The 21,208-nt window shown below is 34.3% G+C and overlaps 1 protein-coding gene across 1 annotated transcript in view; it reads right to left on the bottom strand.

Annotated features, from left to right (window-relative positions):
- The window catches only part of LOC131530192 (NACHT, LRR and PYD domains-containing protein 3-like), a 40,030-nt gene that overhangs the window by 14,906 nt on the left and 3,916 nt on the right, over positions 1 to 21,208 (bottom strand). Inside the window, 6 exon segments of the mRNA XM_058760356.1 lie at positions 7,955 to 8,135; positions 11,407 to 11,539; positions 16,956 to 16,984; positions 19,072 to 19,242; positions 19,410 to 19,583; positions 20,635 to 20,805. Of these exon segments, the coding sequence (XP_058616339.1) occupies positions 7,955 to 8,135; positions 11,407 to 11,539; positions 16,956 to 16,984; positions 19,072 to 19,242; positions 19,410 to 19,583; positions 20,635 to 20,805 (859 nt within the window).

Genomic DNA, 21,208 nt, shown 5'->3' on the forward strand with positions numbered 1-21,208 from the left:
TATAAAAGTAGCGGAACCTTTGTGCAGTAATACAAGTAAATCGTATAAAACAAAGAGAACCGATTAATGATTTTGTTAGAACACAACGGGTATGAAACTACATTTGGTAACCTTTTATTCAACCTTTAAAGTAAGTTTGTGCTTTAAAATCAGCAAGTATTATAGAAATAATTGATTTTGGGGGGAAAAGTTTGAAAACTAGCTTGCATATGCCGACCTGAACTGTTGACCTTCCTGAATGACATCATCCTGCGTGTGTGTGTGTGTGTGTGTGTGCGTGTGTGTGTGTGTGTGTGTGTGCGTGTGCGTGTGTGTGTGTGTGTGTGTGTGTGTGTGTGTGTGTGTGTGTGTGTGTGTGTGTGGATCTGTTTGGATTATTTTTTAAATAATCCAATTTTAAAAACACTGCAACAACCACTTTGTCAACATGATTTATTTTGTAATATCATGTTTTGCCCTTATATTTACTAGGAATTGAAACCTTTGTAAAAATAAGAAAAGTAATAAATGTATAAATGAAAATGATATAGATTTATGAGACTTGTGAACCGTTAAAACTTAACATCAGTATCACCACTATTAATAAGCAGTCTTAACAACAAAGCATATGTTTAATACATATTGTAGATAGGTTTTAATAACGTAGATAATTTCATACCGTCTGACATTCGTTTAGCTTGTTCTGTGCTTTTAAAGCAAATTAAATATTCTCAGGGGACCCATTGCACCGCATAAGGTGTTCCTCACATGTGCGGATTCATTCAAGAGTAGTTTACAACTCCAAAGAATGTGTGCCATGGTGACATGATCGATTTTGTAAAGACTTTTCACATGTCTGTAATTGACTTAAACAAACATTTTAAATGAGCTGGAATGTTATTGCGTGACCCTTCAAATCACGTGACCATCAGGCAAGATGTTACATCGTCATATGGTCTGTCTACATATGTTTCTTAGTAGACAACCAATAGTATATTTTCAGCTAAGGGTATGTTTCACCCTGCTGATAAAGAGCGTTCAGAAAAGTACGACCATAAAGTGCCGAACTAGATCACAGGCTCACCCTAGTAATACTCTAAGAATAGGAAACATTTTATTTCACCTTTTAAGCTGGAATATGTTTTGAAATCAAATAAACTAAGTACAAGTCTCCTTTAAAAGGTTCAACTAAGTTTTTGAACACGTACTGTTGAATAAAAATCATAATTTAGGTTTAATTTACAAGTAAAAAATAAAAGATGTTATTTAAAACTTTTAAGATTTCATTTAAACAGTCATTTAATTTTGAAAGATCTTATTTAAACTCTTAAATGTCTTCATTCACTCTGGAAAAAGAAAAAGAAAAAAGGATAACATCTCAGATCATCTGGTCAGTAACTCGACCCTCCTTCTCTTTGAGTGTCTAAAGCAGACCCTCAGTTTCACATTAGAGGAGTTGCGAGTTTTGTTTTATTTAATAATGTTTATAACCTAAACTTTTTATTTTTATTTTATTTTTATTTTATTTTTATTTTATTTTGGAAATCTTTAATTCCCAGTATGGACATCATTGTTCACAGAAAAATGTAAGATTTTATTGTCACCTAGCCTGACTATTGTAAATGTTTATTTTTATATAGTATGTTAATCACATTTTATTTATTGACATCTTTAAAAGACAAGAATGATGTGTTTTATAAGTTCAATAAATTTAAATAAATGCTGAATATGTGTTTAAAATGTATGATGAATGATTTGCTTTAGTATGTTGTTTTATAATGTTAATAAGCTTAATAAATATATAAAATAAATGCTAAATACGCTTAAAATGATGAATGATTTGCTTTAGTAACATGTTTGTTACTATGATATATAATTCTCTGGGTGTTTTGGGTTTGTGTTTTTCAGTATCTTAAAACATATTAATGGCCAAAGTCTGATTATGCTGTATTCAGCACAAACTGGGCTACATTAATATGCCAGCAGGCTGAACACACATGTTCTTGAAATGTTTATGTATGCGCTTACTTGTTTATATGATTTATCAGAACACAAATTTGTATAGTGACATGGGTTCTACACTGATATAACACTGTGGTTTATGATGCAATTTCTTGAGTCGTCATAATTCATAATAATCAAAGTTTTATAAGTTCAGTGAACTTAAGTAATTGTTGAAATATATGATTAAAATGTATGATAAATGATTTGCATTGCTTTGTTACTATGATGTGTTTTATAAGTTCAATAAACTTAAATGTTGAATACTTGATTAAAATGAATGATGAATGATTTGCTTTCGTAACATGGTAGTAGCATGCGGTCATATAATTATATATTTCCATATTCTTTAAAATAGAAATAAGTCTCTCTTTAGCTTCTTGAGTCCTCATAATTAAGATAGCTTGCAAACAATATTTTATTAAAAATGGTTGTAGCAGAATTTTGGTAGGCGTACAGTAAAAAATGATTTTGTCTATGGAGTGTAGTAATACTCCAAATGATTGTACCCGCAAGCATAACTTTTTTTAAATTAAAAATAAAAAAGTTTACTGCGATTGAGATCCAGAAGAGATGTGTTCAGTTCTGGAATCACCTCCATAGATCTGATCCTGATTCAGTCCGATATAAATCCCTCCTCGCCAATGAAACCTCAGCAGAATCTCAACCTAAACTAGAACTCAGAACTAGAACTACTAAATTTGCCAATTATTTATTGATTAATCCATTTACAGAAAGACAAATCCTCTCCAAATACAGCTGAACTAACCATGATTTAGAAATAGAGAGAGGAAGACATAGACAAACACGGACAGAGTGAGAGCAGAGGATCTGTAGACACTGTGATCTACAGCAAACAGAGAACGAGAAACACTTTCTGCTGATGTGTCCTAAATATCACAATGTGAGGGAAACATTTCTCCCCAGATTTGAAGCATTGATTTCATCATTTACTGAACTTAATGATACTGAGAAAATGCCCTTCTTACTTGGAGAAGATGATAACACAGCTGCACTAGCTGCTAAATATGTATTAACCATTCACAGTGCTGGGCAGTAACTAGTTACTAGTAATTTAGTTACTGTAATAATATTACTTTTTGCAGTAACTAGTGGTGTAACTAATTACTAATAAGATTTCAGTAATAATATTACAGTTACTTTCCATAAAACAGCTTAGTTACTTAGTTACTTTTGATGCCTCAACCCCGCTGATTTAAAATCTAACAATCAAATAATTCCTAGATTTATTTTCATAATTTTCACGACTCGCACATGCATGTGATGTCCCCAGTGCAGCAGGCAAACTTGGAATATGGAAAAGCTTACATTCAGCAGATAGAAATATTGCATTATATTGATTTTGTCAGGAAAAAAGATCTGTTGTGTAAGTTGTGGCTTTACTTTACTCTGGCATTACATCCCTCTGATCAGCATGTGGTACATTATATTAATATAATTACAAATATTTTTGGAAAATTAAACAGTTTCTTACAAACTCATGTGATTTGATCAAATACATAACAAAATTTAATCACATATGGGTAACGGAAAAATTACTTCAAGCTATACATGACAATTAATGAGATGAATACAAGACTTCTACTCGAATGCCACTATCGATCGTTATTGAGTGTTTGTAATAACTTCTGACTGCGATCCGATGTGGATTTTGGTCAAATGATGAGGCAGAAATATGTTGTTAGTAACATTGTAGAAGAATTTTATGTGGAAGATACACAGTTACAGCTTCTGTGGGGCGTGAAGAAAATCGTAATGTAACTAGTAGTGTGACTAATTACTGTTGCCAGAAAGTAATAAGTAAAGTAACAATATTACTTTTGAAAGGAGTAACTAGTAATGAGTAATATATGACATTCTTTGAGTAACTAGCCCAACACTGACCATTCACAATGTTAGATGTTAAACATGATTAACTTGAAACTGACTTACTTTATCTTTTCATTTATTTAGATGTATTTTATTGTTATTTAGGTTGTTATTTATGTTGTTGTTGTTGTTATATATACATACGTCAATGCTTTGGTAACATTGTGTTACACAGTCAACACAAGCTGAATTGAATTGAATTGAAAATTGACAGAGAGAGAGAGAGAGAGAGAGAGAGAGAGAGAGGATAGCGACATGTGTAACACCCCATAAAATTGATCAATTGTGACTGCTTGTTCCTGTGTAAGATTACCGCTAAATTGTTCGTGACCATGTCTAATTATAAATATTTATTTTGTCGCGGCTACCAGAAACAGACGCCTAGAACTGTTATTTAAACAAGCTTCCTAAAACAAAACCGTAAATTACGCTGTCCACGGTTGCATCTGTCTAAACAGACGATGGGTCTCTGGATCGAATTTCTGAAAGGGAATTCAACTTTGCATGTTTCATCACACAGTGAGCGGTGGGGCACAATTTTGAAGAGGATGAATAAAATAAGAAACTTTAGGTGACTGATGTAAAATAATTTAAAATATAAGAACTTCAGACATTTAGGTATGCTTGCGCTAGCGGTGAGAGAGAGAGAGAGAGAGAGAGCGCGCGCCTCAGAACGCAACCTGATACGCGCACCGCAGATGGGAGGGGCGCTCGCTCGTCACACAGATGTTTCCATGAGAAAGATTCAAAACGGGGCATAATATCTTCAAAACAATACTTGACAGCTCATTTATGTTTTTTTCCACCACCGGATAACATAGCTCTTCCCGGATGACGCCGGAGTTTCACGCTTGACCGATTTCCGCATCCGAAACTTGTTATGAGATCAAAGGGGCACATATGGATATTATTATTATTATTAATAATAATATTATGAGGTCACGAAAGGTCAAAGCAATTAATCATTTTGTCATTTGCTGGCGGCTACTTACTACTTACAGATCACAATGCAAGCGGGAGAAGTCTCATATTACGATCACGGATGACAACATGCAGGATCAACACTGTTCATGTATCGCAGGGTACGATTAAATTAATGTACATTTAACCAGTTTAATATGAAGAAACAGTGAAATGTAGACCTTCGTTTATGTGTTTTTGACCTACACTGTACAAGACACGAGAACAGTCCACTATTAAGGTTTGTACATTAGCATGGACTCACTAACTTTAGCGTTAGCTAGTTTTAGCCAGAGATACCTTGCTGAAGCACAAGATAACATTAACGTTCTGCTCGAGCAGATGAACATTGTAACTTAATGACTGTATGACAACCAGAAAATGAACGTTTTTGTCTTCATCTGGATTGGGGTTGAATGATTAGGGATATTTTGCTCCGTTTTGTTTGGATTCAGGAAATGTAATAAAATAAATTATATTGCCCATCCTCTCAGGATACCTGGAATCAGTGTCCTAACGCACGCTCGGTGAGGAGTATTAATTCTGTAGGGGGCGCTGTCGGCCTACTTCTAATAAAATGAAAGGAAAATACACAAATAATATTTAGACTGTGTTTGATTAAATAAAGCAGTAATTGATGTCATAATCATGATTTTGTTTTGATTTAAAAGGTCAGAAGTTATAGCTTACATGACAAAAAAAACATGACACTTAAATTACATAATTTTATATTTAATTATTCATTCATTAATGTGTAATGTGTTATATTTTTTTTAACAAATTATGAGCTCTAAAAATTCTGAATTTTATAACTCTTTTGCTTAGATCATTTAAAAATCATAAAATAAAATGTTAAGGTTAACAGCATCATTCTGATAAAAAAAAAATGCAGTGATTAATATATAGTTTATTTATAGCTATTTTCAAATCTTCAATGTACTGTCATTATAAAATAACTTCATTGTTGTTTATGTAGGAGCCATTTATATTCACCTTTTAGATAAGTTAATTTAGTTATTACTTATTTTAGCCACTTGGGGGAGTATTGCACTGGGGGTGGCACGTCACTGGGAGTTAGGTATATTTACAGGTGTGGTAATTAGTTAGGGAAAGGTGTGGATGGTGGGGAACACACGGTTCTTACCAGACAGCACAACAGCACTTTATTAGCACTGGGTGAAGTACCATTTTATGAAAAATATATTTTCTACCTTTTATAATAAACAGGAACACCACCCAAAGAGAGCTAATGCCTGGATTTAAGTTTTGTCCGCTATGAGTTGAGAACACCATGCCATCCATGCCGAGGCTTATAGGATAGCCTCTACAGTTTAATTCTAACAAATAAGTTCTTGTTAAAAACTAACCAAAATTAAAAATAATTATATATCGGCATCGGCTATTGGCCAAAATTAGTTAAATTATCTGCATATTGGATTTCGGCAAAAATCCAATATCGTGCATCCCTAAATATAATATATTTATACATAAGGTAATTAATTCACTTGCGTATCATTTATTTTGCATTATTTCATCACGTCTCACCTCAGTGTCTTCAGTTGACAGTTTGGATCCTGCAGTAAATCACTGAGCTGCTTCACTCCTGATTGTCCAGGATCATTCCTGTGAGATCCAGCTCTATCAGGTGTGAAGGGTTTGATCTCAGAGCTGAAGACAGAGCTTTATAACCTTCTTCAGTGATACTGCAGTCTGAAAGTCTATTAAAAAAGATGTTATTCTTCCTTATAACACAGATTGTCATACAAGTACATGTTCTATAAAATAAAAATCTTAGGCCTGAACGGACCCTTTTCACGGTATAGCAGGGTAAAGCTCTATATTGGTGAACAAACTACAACAAATGCAATTTCTGCATTATTTTCCACAATTATAACCTACAGTTGCAATCAAATTTACTCAACCCCTCAGAGACTGCATTACTTTACAAATACAAGCTTGTCTGAAGATCCAGAATAAAATACAAAATTGCATCTATAACAGTTCACTGCCATACTAAAAGCGATAATGTCAATATATAATGTCATTTTTTAGTATTTTAATAACAGAGGTATGTCATAATTATTCAACCCCTATTCAACATTGCTGTTTTTAAGTCACTTATTTATATGGTGGAGAATAAAATTCTCAAAACACAATTAAGCCTTTAGAAGCTGTTACACACACATATGCAGTTAGCCCATGCGTGTGCTGAAGTTCAGTAGCAAAAATGGCAAAGTCAACAGAGCTCTCACAAAAGCTATAGAATAAATAATTGTATTACTTTAGAAAGTCTAAGACTATATGAAGATTTCCAAGACATTAAAAGCTCGCAGCCTTATTCCTTAGCTTTAAGTGTGTTGTACCAGAAAACCTTTGAGGGTGTTGAAGAAAAAGCATAATATCATAAAATGTTTAATCAGAGCAACTGACAAAAGCCTGCAATGTACAGCCAAAGACTTGCAAGATGAACCAATGAAAGGAGGAAAACCATTTCAATGCAGTGTGTAAGAAAAACACTAGACAAGAATGGCCTTCATGTTGAGGCATCTTGCTGAATACCACTCTTGACCAAGAAGAACAAAAGGGTGACTTGAACTTGCTAAAATTCATTTGGGTAGATCTGTGGAGTTCTGGAAGAATGTTTTATGTAGTGATGTGACCAAACTGGGACTTTGGTGGATCAGTCCTGTTATGGGGTTGCTTTACTGTAGCGTGAGTGGAAATCATGGCCGTATGTAGGGCATCATGGGTTCTCTGAAGTATCAGGCCATTTTGACAAGAATTGTGATGCCTTTGGTGCAAAGACTGTATCTGATGATCAATGGACTTTCCTGCAGGACAGCAATCCAAATCTACTTCTGCTTGTTTCAGGGATCAGTCACAGAATGTTATTGAGTGTCCTGTTCAGTCTCCAGATTTAATTCTAACAAATAAGTTCTTGTTAAAAACTAACCAAAATTAAAAATAATTATATATCGGCATCGGCTATTGGCCAAAATTAGTTAAATTATCTGCATATTGGATTTCGGCAAAAATCCAATATCGTGCATCCCTAAATATAATATATTTATACATAAGGTAATTAATTCACTTGCGTATCATTTATTTTGCATTATTTCATCACGTCTCACCTCAGTGTCTTCAGTTGACAGTTTGGATCCTGCAGTAAATCACTGAGCTGCTTCACTCCTGATTGTCCAGGATCATTTCCTGTGAGATCCAGCTCTATCAGGTGTGAAGGGTTTGATCTCAGAGCTGAAGACAGAGCTTTATAACCTTCTTCAGTGATACTGCAGTCTGAAAGTCTATTTAAAAAAAAAGAAAAGAAAAAAAAGATGTTATTCCTCCTTATAACACAGATTGTCATACAAGTACATGTTCTATAAAATAAAAATCTTAGGCCTGAACAGACCCTTTTCATGGTATAGCAGGGTAAAGCTCTATATTGGTGAACATAAACTACAACAAATGCAATTTCTGCATTATTTTCCACAATTATAACCTACAGTTGCAATCAAATTTACTCAACCCCTCAGAGACTGCATTACTTTACAAATACAAGCTTGTCTGAAGATCCAGAATAAAATACAAAATTGCATCTATAACAGTTCACTGCCATACTAAAAGCGATAATGTCAATATATAATGTCATTTTTTAGTATTTTAATAACAGAGGTATGTCATAATTATTCAACCCCTATTCAACATTGCTGTTTTTAAGTCACTTATTTATATGGTGGAGAATAAAATTCTCAAAACACAATTAAGCCTTTAGAAGCTGTTACACACACATATGCAGTTAGCCCATGCGTGTGCTGAAGTTCAGTAGCAAAAATGGCAAAGTCAACAGAGCTCTCACAAAAGCTATAGAATAAATAATTGTATTACTTTAGAAAGTCTAAGACTATATGAAGATTTCCAAGACATTAAAAGCTTGCAGCCTTATTCCTTAGCTTTAAGTGTGTTGTACCAGAAAACCTTTGAGGGTGTTGAAGAAAAAGCATAATATCATAAAATGTTTAATCAGAGCAACTGACAAAAGCCTGCAATGTACAGCCAAAGACTTGCAAGATGAACCAATGAAAGGAGGAAAACCATTTCAATGCAGTGTGTAAGAAAAACACTAGACAAGAATGGCCTTCATGTTGAGGCATCTTGCTGAATACCACTCTTGACCAAGAAGAACAAAAGGGTGACTTGAACTTGCTAAAATTCATTTGGGTAGATCTGTGGAGTTCTGGAAGAATGTTTTATGTAGTGATGTGACCAAACTGGGACTTTGGTGGATCAGTCCTGTTATGGGGTTGCTTTACTGTAGCGTGAGTGGAAATCATGACCGTATGCAGGGCATCATGGGTTCTCTGAAGTATCAGGCCATTTTGACAAGAATTGTGATGCCTTTGGTGCAAAGACTGTATCTGATGATCAATGGACTTTCCTGCAGGACAGCAATCCAAATCTACTTCTGCTTGTTTCAGGGATCAGTCATAGAATGTTATTGAGTGTCCTGTTCAGTCTCCAGATTTAATTCTCATTGAAAATATCTGGTTGAATTTAAAGTAAGCAGTGCCAATGTGAAAACCAAAGATTTTGGGGTTGAATAATTTTGATTGCAACTATTATAACCTTCTTCAGTGATACTGCAGTTTGAAAGTCTACAGAAAGACATATTAACATTTCCCATCACATCAAAAAAGCAATCTGTTTGTCAATATTGTATAAATGTATCTTCACCAACTTGACATTACTGACCCATTCCTTGAGACACAGCACCAGTTTACAGACCAGCTGGAGCTTTACATTGATTCATGTTTAGATTAACCAGATTCAGACCTGAGTATCTGTAGTGTCTGTGAATTTATCAGCAGACTGGAGATTTCTGTCACTCCAGAGTCTCTTATTTGATTCCTGCTCAGATCCAGCTCTCTGAGGTTTGAATTAAACGCTGATGCCAGAGCAGCACAACCTTCATCTGTAATACTGATGCAGTTTAACCTGTAGAAGACAGAACAAAACTAATTAAGATATACATACAATTACGCTAATAGCAGCTTTAGCTTTTATTTTTACCCACCAATATGAGATTTTCATGATAATCATACTGTGAAATTATTATTTATTTGATAAATATAATAATATTTTGTATTTTACAGTACAATACTTAAGCCTAAACCATACTTACAACACTACATAGAACAAGCAGCTTGGAGAAGGATTTCAGTTTTGAAGGATGGAATGATAAATTTACTATTGTGATATTTATGTCTTAATCTCTTTACTTTCGAATATTAAGCCCTCAGGGTTTTATTTTGGTGGAAAACTGAACAGTGACCTTTAAATTTCTGTGTTTAGTTCACAGCAGGTTTATAAAGACTTTCTTGTACAAATCTGTTAACATTTATTAACATCATCTGCAAAAAAATATTGGAAATTACATTAATGTAAAATTAAGTGAACCTTTCAAATTCACATAAGCTCAAAATAACTCGCTCACCAGCCAATTATTATTATTATTATTATTATTATTATTATTATTATTATTATTATTATTATTATTATTATTATTATTATTATTATTATTATTATTATTATTATTATTATTATTATTATTATTATTATTATTATTATTATTATTATTATTATTATTATTATTTGGAGGAAAACCATTTCAATGCAGTGTGTAAGAAAAACACTAGACAAGAATGGCCTTCATGTTGAGGCATCTTGCTGAATACCACTCTTGACCAAGAAGAACAAAAGGGTGACTTGAACTTGCTAAAATTCATTTGGGTAGATCTGTGGAGTTCTGGAAGAATGTTTTATGGAGTGATGTGACCAAACTGGGACTTTGGTGGATCAGTCCTGTTATGGGGTTGCTTTACTGTAGCGTGAGTGGAAATCATGACCGTATGTAGGGCATCATGGGTTCTCTGAAGTATCAGGCCATTTTGACAAGAATTGTGATGCCTTTGGTGCAAAGACTGTATCTGATGATCAATGGACTTTCCTGCAGGACAGCGATCCAAATCTACTTCTGCTTGTTTCAGGGATCAGTCATAGAATGTTATTGAGTGTCCTGTTCAGTCTCCAGATTTAATTCTCATTGAAAATATCTGGTTGAATTTAAAGTAAGCAGTGCCAATGTGAAATCCAAAGATTGTTGGGGGTTGAATAATTTTGAACTAATGTTTAGAGCCAGTTTGAATTCAATGTTACATTCTCAGAATCACTTAAAATTGTATTTAAAAAAACTCTCTCTAATACTTTACTGATGCCTTTGTTGAATGGTTTTCATAAAATTGTGTTCTATACAGCAAAATGTCTTGCAGGTCAAAGGGGTTGAATAATTTTGATTGCAACTATTATAACCTTCTTCAGTGATACTGCAGTTTGAAAGTCTACAGAAAGACATATTAACATTTCCCATCACATCAAAAAAGCAATCTGTTTGTCAATATTTTATAAATGTATCTTCACCAACTTGACATTACTGACCCATTCCTTGAGACACAGCACCAGTTTACAGACCAGCTGGAGCTTTACATTGATTCATGTTTAGATTAACCAGATTCAGACCTGAGTATCTGTAGTGTCTGTGAATTTCTCAGCAGACTGGAGATTTCTGTCACTCCAGAGTCTCTTATTTGATTCCTGCTCAGATCCAGCTCTCTGAGGTTTGAATTAAACGCTGATGCCAGAGCAGCACAACCTTCATCTGTAATACTGATGCAGTTTAACCTGTAGAAGACAGAACAAAACTAATTAAGATATACATACAATTACGCTAATAGCAGCTTTAGCTTTTATTTTTACCCACCAATATGAGATTTTCATGATAATCATACTGTTAAATTATTATTTATTTGATAAATATAATAATATTTTGTATTTTACAGTACAATACTTAAGCCTAAACCATACTTACAACACTACACAGAACAAGCAGCTTGGAGAAGGATTTCAGTTTTGAAGGATGGAATGATAAATTTACTATTGTGATATTTATGTCTTAATTTCTTTACTTTCAAATATTAAGCCCTCAGGCTTTTATTTTGGTGGAAAACTGAACAGTGACCTTTAAATTTCTGTGTTTAGTTCACAGCAGGTTTATAAAGACTTTCTTGTACAAATCTGTTAACATTTATTAACATCATCTGCAAAAAAATATTGGAAATTACATTAATGTAAAATTAAGTGAACCTTTCAAATTCACATAAGCTCAAAATAACTCGCTCACCAGCCAATTATTATTATTATTTTTAACAGCCATTCAGAACTTCTACTAGCCAAAACAAAAATATCAGAAATAAATCAAGATTACCAAAACCACATCTTAGATTAAAATATACTTCATATTAAATCTGATCCTGAATTATTGAATGCTTTCAGTTTTACGTCAGTCAAATTCAGTTTGGAGTTACAAATAAACTAAATAAAAATAAAACAATTCTCCATAACTTATGTACCAGCATTTATTTTGTTTTTATTTCCAAATATAGCTCAGTCCAAAATGATTATTTAGTGGTAAACATGTTAAAGATTAATAGAGAGGCTGTTTCCTCACAAATATCTGCAGAATGTATATTTAATTAAATTGCAGCCTTTTGTGATTTGATAACTGCACTAACCCATATCACAATTTCATTTTATTGTGATTAATTGTGCAGTCCTGATGAGAAGTGTAAAATATTTTCAAATTTATGAAGCTGTGGTGGGTCACTAGAGTCTGGGTAATTAATGTTATACACTTTTAAAACACTTACTTCAGCTTTTCCAGTCTACACTGTACATTTTCAAACAGAGTCAAGATGATCTTCATTCCTGGGTTTCCTAGTTTATTCTCACTCAGATCCAGCTCTGTCAGATTTGAAGGGTTTGAGTTTAGAGCTGCAGCCAGAACATGACAACCTCCTTCTGTGATACAGCTGTTATTCAGACTGCATAAAGAGAAAACACTTCAGTTTTAGTCTGAATATTTACCAGTTTTAGCTGACAGTTGACAAATACTGGTGATGAGTCACATATGATTTCAGTCAGCAATCTCTTATACAAGACACATAAAAAACACCCAGCAGCAAGATTTAAAAGTGTCCTTGTAACAATGAAAAAACATACATCAGTGAGTTGAGTTGACAGTGTTTATCCTGCAGTAGAGCAGCGATCTGATTCACTCGTGTGTCTCCTAGTTCATGTTCACTCAGTTTCAGCTCTCTCAGGAGTAACGGGTTTTTACCCACAATTCCAGTCACATACTGACAGGCTTCATCTGCAGCAGGACCCACAAACCTGCAGAAGAGAAGATGAAGCAGGATTCAATTCAATTCATCACAAAACATTTAAAGATTATCAAACACTGTTTGTAACTAAAACCTCTAGTTCAAGTTAACAGTTGAACATTTAAATACAAATTTATTATTTATTTTTTTAAAAGAAAGACAAGCGTCAAAAAATTATTTAAAAGAAACTCAGGGGCAAAAGTTCACTAGATCATGATTCTCAAAAATCTCAAGATCTTTCTGGCTTTTAAGCAGGAGATGAGGAAAGTTAGCAAAGAGATAACTAGCTTGTGACAGCTAAGCATTCACAGCAATATATTTTGTTGATCTTTTGATGCCGGATCTTCTTATTACTACTATTATTATTATTATTGCTATGTAGCAGAATTCAAACACTTGATCCACTAACAGGGAACATGATCTGGGTTTAGATCATCTCTGGATAGTTTTATTTAACTGATGTCTGTTGATGCAACAGCAATTCTGCTCATTATGAGAGGAACTGCAGGTTCAGGCACTGAATGTGTGTGTGTGTGTGTGTGTGTGTGTGTGTGTGTGTGTTTTTGTGAAAAGTCAGGACATAGATTTGTATAATGACAAAGGTATGACATAGGTATTACAAGGTGAAGGTGACATCTCAGGACATTGACCCATGTCCCCACTTTTCAAAACGCTTATAAATCATACAAAATCTGAAATAGCAGAAAGTCTCCTGTAAGTAGGTTTAGGTGTAGGGTTGGTGTAGGGCAATAGCACATACAGTAAGTACAGTATAAAAACCATTACGCCTATGGGATGTCCCCACTTTTCACAAAAACGAAATTCACAATTGACCTATCAGTAAGCTCCGCGCCCCTTAGTTACTGTTGCTCCCTCGGACAAACAAACGGAGTTGCTCACTGTCTTACAATGACAGCTGCAGTGAAAACCTTGTCCCACGATGTTTTTGCACAATTTTGGACACAGAAGGCCACCAAATGGGAATTAAATATTCCATGGAGGGATTTATAAAATATGTTAAAATAAATACGGTGGGTAACTCGAAGCGAGGGTTTACAGATCACAATGCAAGCGGGAGAAGTCTCATATTACGATCACGGATGACAACATGCAGGATCAACACTGTTCATGTATCGCAGGGTACGATTAAATTAATGTACATTTAACCAGTTTAATATGAAGAAACAGTGAAATGTAGACCTTCGTTTATGTGTTTTTGACCTACACTGTACAAGACACGAGAACAGTCCACTATTTAGGTTTGTACATTAGCATGGACTCACTAACTTTAACGTTTGCTAGTTTTAGCCAGAGATACCTTGAAGCACAAGATAACATTAACGTTCTGCTCGAGCAGATGAACATTGTAACTTAATGACTGTATGACAACCAGAAAATAAACGTTTTTGTCTTCATTTGGATTGGGGTTGAATGATTAGGGATATTTTGCTCCGTTTTGTTTGGATTCAGGAAATGTAATAAAATAAATTATATTGCCCATCCTCTCAGGATACCTGGAATCAGTGTCCTAACGCACGCTCGGTGAGGAGTATTAATTCTGTAGGGGGCGCTGTCGGCCTACTTCTAATAAAATGAAAGAAATACACAAATAATATTTAGACTGCGTTTATGATTAAATAAAGCAGTAATTGATGTCATAATCATGATTTTGTTTTGATTTAAAAGGTCAGAAGTTATAGCGTACATGACAAAAAACACAAACATAACACTTAAATTACATAATTTTATATTTAATTATTCATTCATTAATGTGTAATGTGTTATATTTTTTAAACAAATTATGAGCTCTAAAAATTCTGAATTTTATAACTCTTTTGCTTAGATCATTTAAATCATAAAATAAAATGTTAAGGTTAACAGCATCATTCTGATAAAAAAAAAATGCAGTGATTAATATATAGTTTATTTATAGCTATTTTCAAATCTTCAATGTACTGTCATTATAAAATAACTTCATTGTTGTTTAATTCTAACAAATAAGTTCTTGTTAAAAACTAACCAAAATTAAAAATAATTATATATCGGCATCGGCTATTGGCCAAAATGAGTTAAATTATCTGCATATTGGATTTTGGCAAAAATCCAATATCGTGCATCCCTAAATATAATATATTTATACATAAGGTAATTAATTCACTTGCGTATCATTTATTTTGCATTATTTCATCACGTCTCACCTCAGTGTCTTCAGTTGACAGTTTGGATCCTGCAGTAAATCACTGAGCTGCTTCACTCCTGATTGTCCAGGATCATTCCTGTGAGATCCAGCTCTATCAGGTGTGAAGGGTTTGATCTCAGAGCTGAAGACAGAGCTTTATAACCTTCTTCAGTGATACTGCAGTCTGAAAGTCTATTAAAAAAAGATGTTATTCCTCCTTATAACACAGATTGTCATACAAGTACATGTTCTATAAAATAAAAATCTTAGGCCTGAACGGACCCTTTTCATGGTATAGCAGGGTAAAGCTCTATATTGGTGAACATAAACTACAACAAATGCAATTTCTGCATTATTTTCCACAATTATAACCTACAGTTGCAATCAAATTTACTCAACCCCTCAGAGACTGCATTACTTTACAAATACAAGCTTGTCTGAAGATCCAGGATAAAATACAAAATTGCATCTATAACAGTTCACTGCCATACTAAAAGTGATAATGTCAATATATAATGTCATTTTTTAGTATTTTAATAACACAGGTATGTCATAATTATTCAACCCCTATTGAACATTGCTGTTTTTAAGTCACTTATTTATATGGTGGGGAATACAATTCTCAAAACACAATTAAGCCTTTAGAAGCTGTTACACACACATATGCAGTTAGCCCATGCGTGTGCTGAAGTTCAGTAGCAAAAATGGCAAAGTCAACAGAGCTCTCACAAAAGCTATAGAATTAATAATTGTATTACTTTAGAAAGTCTAAGACTATATGAAGATTTCCAAGACATTAAAAGCTCGCAGCCTTATTCCTTAGCTTTAAGTGTGTTGTACCAGAAAACCTTTGAGGGTGTTGAAGAAAAAGCATAATATCATAAAATGTTTAATCAGAGCAACTGACAAAAGCCTGCAATGTACAGCCAAAGACTTGCAAGATGAACCAATGAAAGGAGGAAAACCATTTCAATGCAGTGTGTAAGAAAAACACTAGACAAGAATGGCCTTCATGTTGAGGCATCTTGCTGAATACCACTCTTGACCAAGAAGAACAAAAGGGTGACTTGAACTTGCTAAAATTCATTTGGGTAGATCTGTGGAGCGCTGGAAGAATGTTTTATGGAGTGATGTGACCAAACTGGGACTTTGGTGGATCAGTCCTGTTATGGGGTTGCTTTACTGTAGCGTGAGTGGAAATCATGACCGTATGTAGGGCATCATGGGTTCTCTGAAGTATCAGGCCATTTTGACAAGAATTGTGATGCCTTTGGTGCAAAGACTGTATCTGATGATCAATGGACTTTCCTGCAGGACAGCAATCCAAATCTACTTCTGCTTGTTTCAGGGATCAGTCACAGAATGTTATTGAGTGTCCTGTTCAGTCTCCAGATTTAATTCTCATTGAAAATATCTGGTTGAATTTAAAGTAAGCAGTGCCAATGTGAAAACCAAAGATTGTTGGGGGTTGAATAATTTTGAACTAATGTTTAGAGCCAGTTTGAATTCAATGTTACATTCTCAGAATCACTTAAAATTGTATTTAAAAAAACTCTCTCTACAACTTTACTGATGCCTTTGTTGAATGGTTTTCATAAAATTGTGTTCTATACAGCAAAATGTCTTGCAGGTCAAAGGGGTTGAATAATTTTGATTGCAACTATTATAACCTTCTTCAGTGATACTGCAGTTTGAAAGTCTACAGAAAGACATATTAACATTTCCCATCACCTCAAAAAAGCAATCTGTTTGTCAATATTTTATAAATGTATCTTCACCAACTTGACATTACTGACCCATTCCTTGAGACACAGCACCAGTTTACAGACCAGCTGGAGCTTTACATTGATTCATGTTTAGATTAACCAGATTCAGACCTGAGTATCTGTAGTGTCTGTGAATTTCTCAGCAGACTGGAGATTTCTGTCACTCCAGAGTCTCTTATTTGATTCCTGCTCAGATCCAGCTCTCTGAGGTTTGAATTAAACGCTGATGCCAGAGCAGCACAACCTTCATCTGTAATACTGATGCAGTTTAACCTGTAGAAGACAGAACAAAACTAATTAAGATATACATACAATTACGCTAATAGCAGCTTTAGCTTTTATTTTTACCCACCAATATGAGATTTTCATGATAATCATACTGTGAAATTATTATTTATTTGATAAATATAATAATATTTTGTATTTTACAGTACAATACTTAAGCCTAAACCATACTTACAACACTACATAGAACAAGCAGCTTGGAGAAGGATTTCAGTTTTAAAGGATGGAATGATAAATTTACTATTGTGATATTTATGCCTTAATCTCTTTACTTTCAAATATTAAGCCCTCAGGCTTTTATTTTGGTGGAAAACTGAACAGTGACCTTTACATTTCTGTGTTTAGTTCACAGCAGGTTTATAAAGACTTTCTTGTACAAATCTGTTAACATTTATTAACATCTGCAAAAAAAATATTGGAAATTACATTAATGTAAAATTAAGTGAACCTTTTAAATTCACGTTATAAGCTCAAAATAACTCGCTCACCAACCAATTATTATTATTATTTTTAACAGCCATTCAGAACTTCTACTAGCCAAAACAAAAATATCAGAAATAAATCAAGATTACCAAAACCACATCTAATTAAAACCATCTAGATTAAAATATACTTCATATTAAATCTGATCCTGAATTATTGAATGCTTTCAGTTTTACGTCAGTCAAATTTAGTTTGGAGTTACAAATAAACAAAATAAAAATAAAACAATTCTCCATAACTTATGTACCAGCATTTATTTTGTTTTTATTTCCAAATATAGCTCAGTCCAAAATGATTATTTAGTGGTAAACATGTTAAAGATTAATAGAGAGGCTGTTTCCTCACAAATATCTGCGAACTGAACTCTACTGTTATCCTTTAAAAAAAGCCAAATTGAGTCCTTGTCTCCAGCAGCTCCAGTAACAAGCGCTGCGACTCAGACTCAGATCTCACAGGCGTTACACACCGGATGTGACATCTGTACTCTATTCTGATGTTCAAGCTTCAAAACAGTGAATCTAATCACTAGTGCGCAGGCAAAAGTTCACTTAAAGAATGAACAAAGTGAATTTTAAAGACATGGCGCTTCTTTTCCAGTGTGCTGGATGCTAAATGTCGGAGGGCACTGGTTGAAGGACAGGATTTATTGATACCAACTCATGATCTGCTCACATGTAAACGCACTTCACTCGTAAGCACGTGGCACTGCAGACTGTATATTTAATTAAATAGCAGCCTTTTGTGATTTGATAACTCCACTAACCCATATCACAATTTCAATTTTATTTTGATTAATTGTGCAGTCCTGATGAGAAGTGTAAAATATTTTCAAATTTATGAAGCTGTGGTGGGTCACTAGAGTCTGGGTAATTAATGTTATACACTTTTAAAACACTTACTTCAGCTTTTCCAGTCTACACTGTACATTTTCAAACAGAGTCAAGATGATCTTCATTCCTGGGTTTCCTAGTTTATTCTCACTCAGATCCAGCTCTGTCAGATTTGAAGGGTTTGAGTTTAGAGCTGCAGCCAGAACATGACAACCTCCTTCTGTGATACAGCAGTTATTCAGACTGCATAAAGAGAAAACACTTCAGTTTTAGTCTGAATATTTACCAGTTTTAGCTGACAGTTGACAAATACTGGTGATGAGTCACATATGATTTCAGTCAGCAATCTCTTATACAAGACACATAAAATATACCCAGCAGCAAGAATTTAAAAGTGTCCTTGTAACAATGAAAAAACGTACATCAGTGAGTTGAGTTGACAGTGTTTATCCTGCAGTAGAGCAGCGATCTGATTCACTCGTGTGTCTCCTAGTTCATGTTCACTCAGATTCAGCTCTCTCAGGAGTAACGGGTTTTTACCCACAATTCCAGTCACATACTGACAGGCTTCATCTGCAGCAGGACCCAAAAACCTGCAGAAGAGAAGATGAAGTAAACTTCATTTCATAAATAAACTTGAAAAACAACATCTGACTCTAAAACATTTTGTAAATTCATCCCTTTCACAGTGTTTTAATGAAATATTCTTTATAAATAAATTGCCTGCATATTTATTTTGCATTATTTCATCACGTCTCACCTCAGTGTGTTCAGTTGACAGTTTGGATCCTGTAGTAAATCACTGAGCTGCTTCACTCCTGATTGTCCAGGATCATTTCCTGTGAGATCCAGCTCTATCAGGTGTGAAGGGTTTGATCTCAGAGCTGAAGCCAGAGCTTTATAACCTTCTTCAGTAATACTGCAGTCTGAAAGTCTAAAATAGAAATGAAAATGTAACATTCAACTGATTAATGTGTTATTCTAGAAATTACCTTTACAATATTAATCCATTAAGTTAATTATTTGTGTTCCTTGTCAGTTTACTGTGTAATTTAGTGTACAACTGAATCCAAAAGGCCTAGAGACCTTTAATATTTTACACATCAGCTCACCTGAGATCCTTCAGTTTACAGTTACTGAAAAGGGTCATGAACTGAGAAATTACATTTCCCTTGATCTGATCTTTTGACATGTAACAGGTCGGTGTACTATAAAAACATCCTGTAAGTTTCAGAACTCAAAACTTTAACCCGGGTTTTCATCTGTCAACTTTCTTATCACAGAGTAACTTCCAAACGGTGATCCATGCTTTTGTAACAACTCGTTTAGACTATTGTAATTCACTTTATTACAGTGTTTCTCAGTCTTCACTCTCTTGTCTGCAGCTAGTGCAAAACACAGCTGCTAGATTACTCTCTGGCACCCACAAGTATGAGGGCAAGCGTGGGTCGACGATCAGCGAACAGTATCCAACAGGGCAAGGCAAAAAGAGTTAATCCAGGTACACACCAATAATCCAGGCAGGGGAATAAAGTCCAAAGGGTGAGACAGGGGTAAATACAGGGAACACAAACTAGAAAACAACAAACAGGTTCCGTATAGCAGCTAACACTAGGGGAGTGATAAACGCAGAACAACACTGGAACTGAACAGAAACACAGAATGGCACGGTAAAGCAGCTAGCGCTAGAAGAGAGCTAAACGCAGATCAATACTCGGCAAAGAGGAAGAGGAAGTCCATGGTTTATGTAGGGTGTGTGATCAGTGCAGTCAGCTGTGTGTGCAATCAGTGTAATCAGCTGTGTATGTGTTATCAGTGCAATGGATGATGGGAAATGCAGTCCAGTGTGATGCATGGTGTGAGAGTCAATGTGGTGAGCGAGTGACCTCTGGTGGTAGGTGAACAGAAGTTCATAAGCCGAATTTGTGACATTAACAGATGGATCTGAATTCTAACCAAACAAAAGGGATTGTCACAAAACTTACCTCATTATCTCTAATTTGCAATTTATATTATTCAGTCCAGTGCAGAGCTGCTTCACTCCTGAATCCTGCAGGTTATTATTGCTCATGTTCAGCTCTTTCAGACTGGTATCTGATCCAAGAACTGTAGCCAGAGCTGAACAGCTTTTGTCTGTTAAGCCACAATCATTTAGCCTACAAGAGAAATAAAACAAATCACAGAGTTAGATACATGCAATATTTGTTAAATACAAAAATTTAATTTATACCAATTATTTTTACATGAACAAAATTTTAATATATACACAGTATATTTAATTGATTCAAATTTCCTAGATAAAACAAACTAGCATGCTTGAATAAAACTTAAAATATGTAAATTAATAATAGGTGTATATCATTAATGGCAATGAGTTATACATTTAAAAGTGCTGCTCTATTATCTTGAGGTCTCTGAGGTTAATAATTTAAGCATCAGCTGATTCACGTCTACCTATAGGAATACAAAGCCTATCACTACTTCCTTATATAAGGTCCATTCAGTATTATTCAGCAGTCAGGACTTGGCCTTCTGATATTCCTCATTGAGTCAGACTTC

The sequence above is a fragment of the Onychostoma macrolepis genome, chromosome 22, assembly GCF_012432095.1.
Source record: "Onychostoma macrolepis isolate SWU-2019 chromosome 22, ASM1243209v1, whole genome shotgun sequence".
Classification (NCBI taxonomy): domain Eukaryota; kingdom Metazoa; phylum Chordata; class Actinopteri; order Cypriniformes; family Cyprinidae; genus Onychostoma; species Onychostoma macrolepis.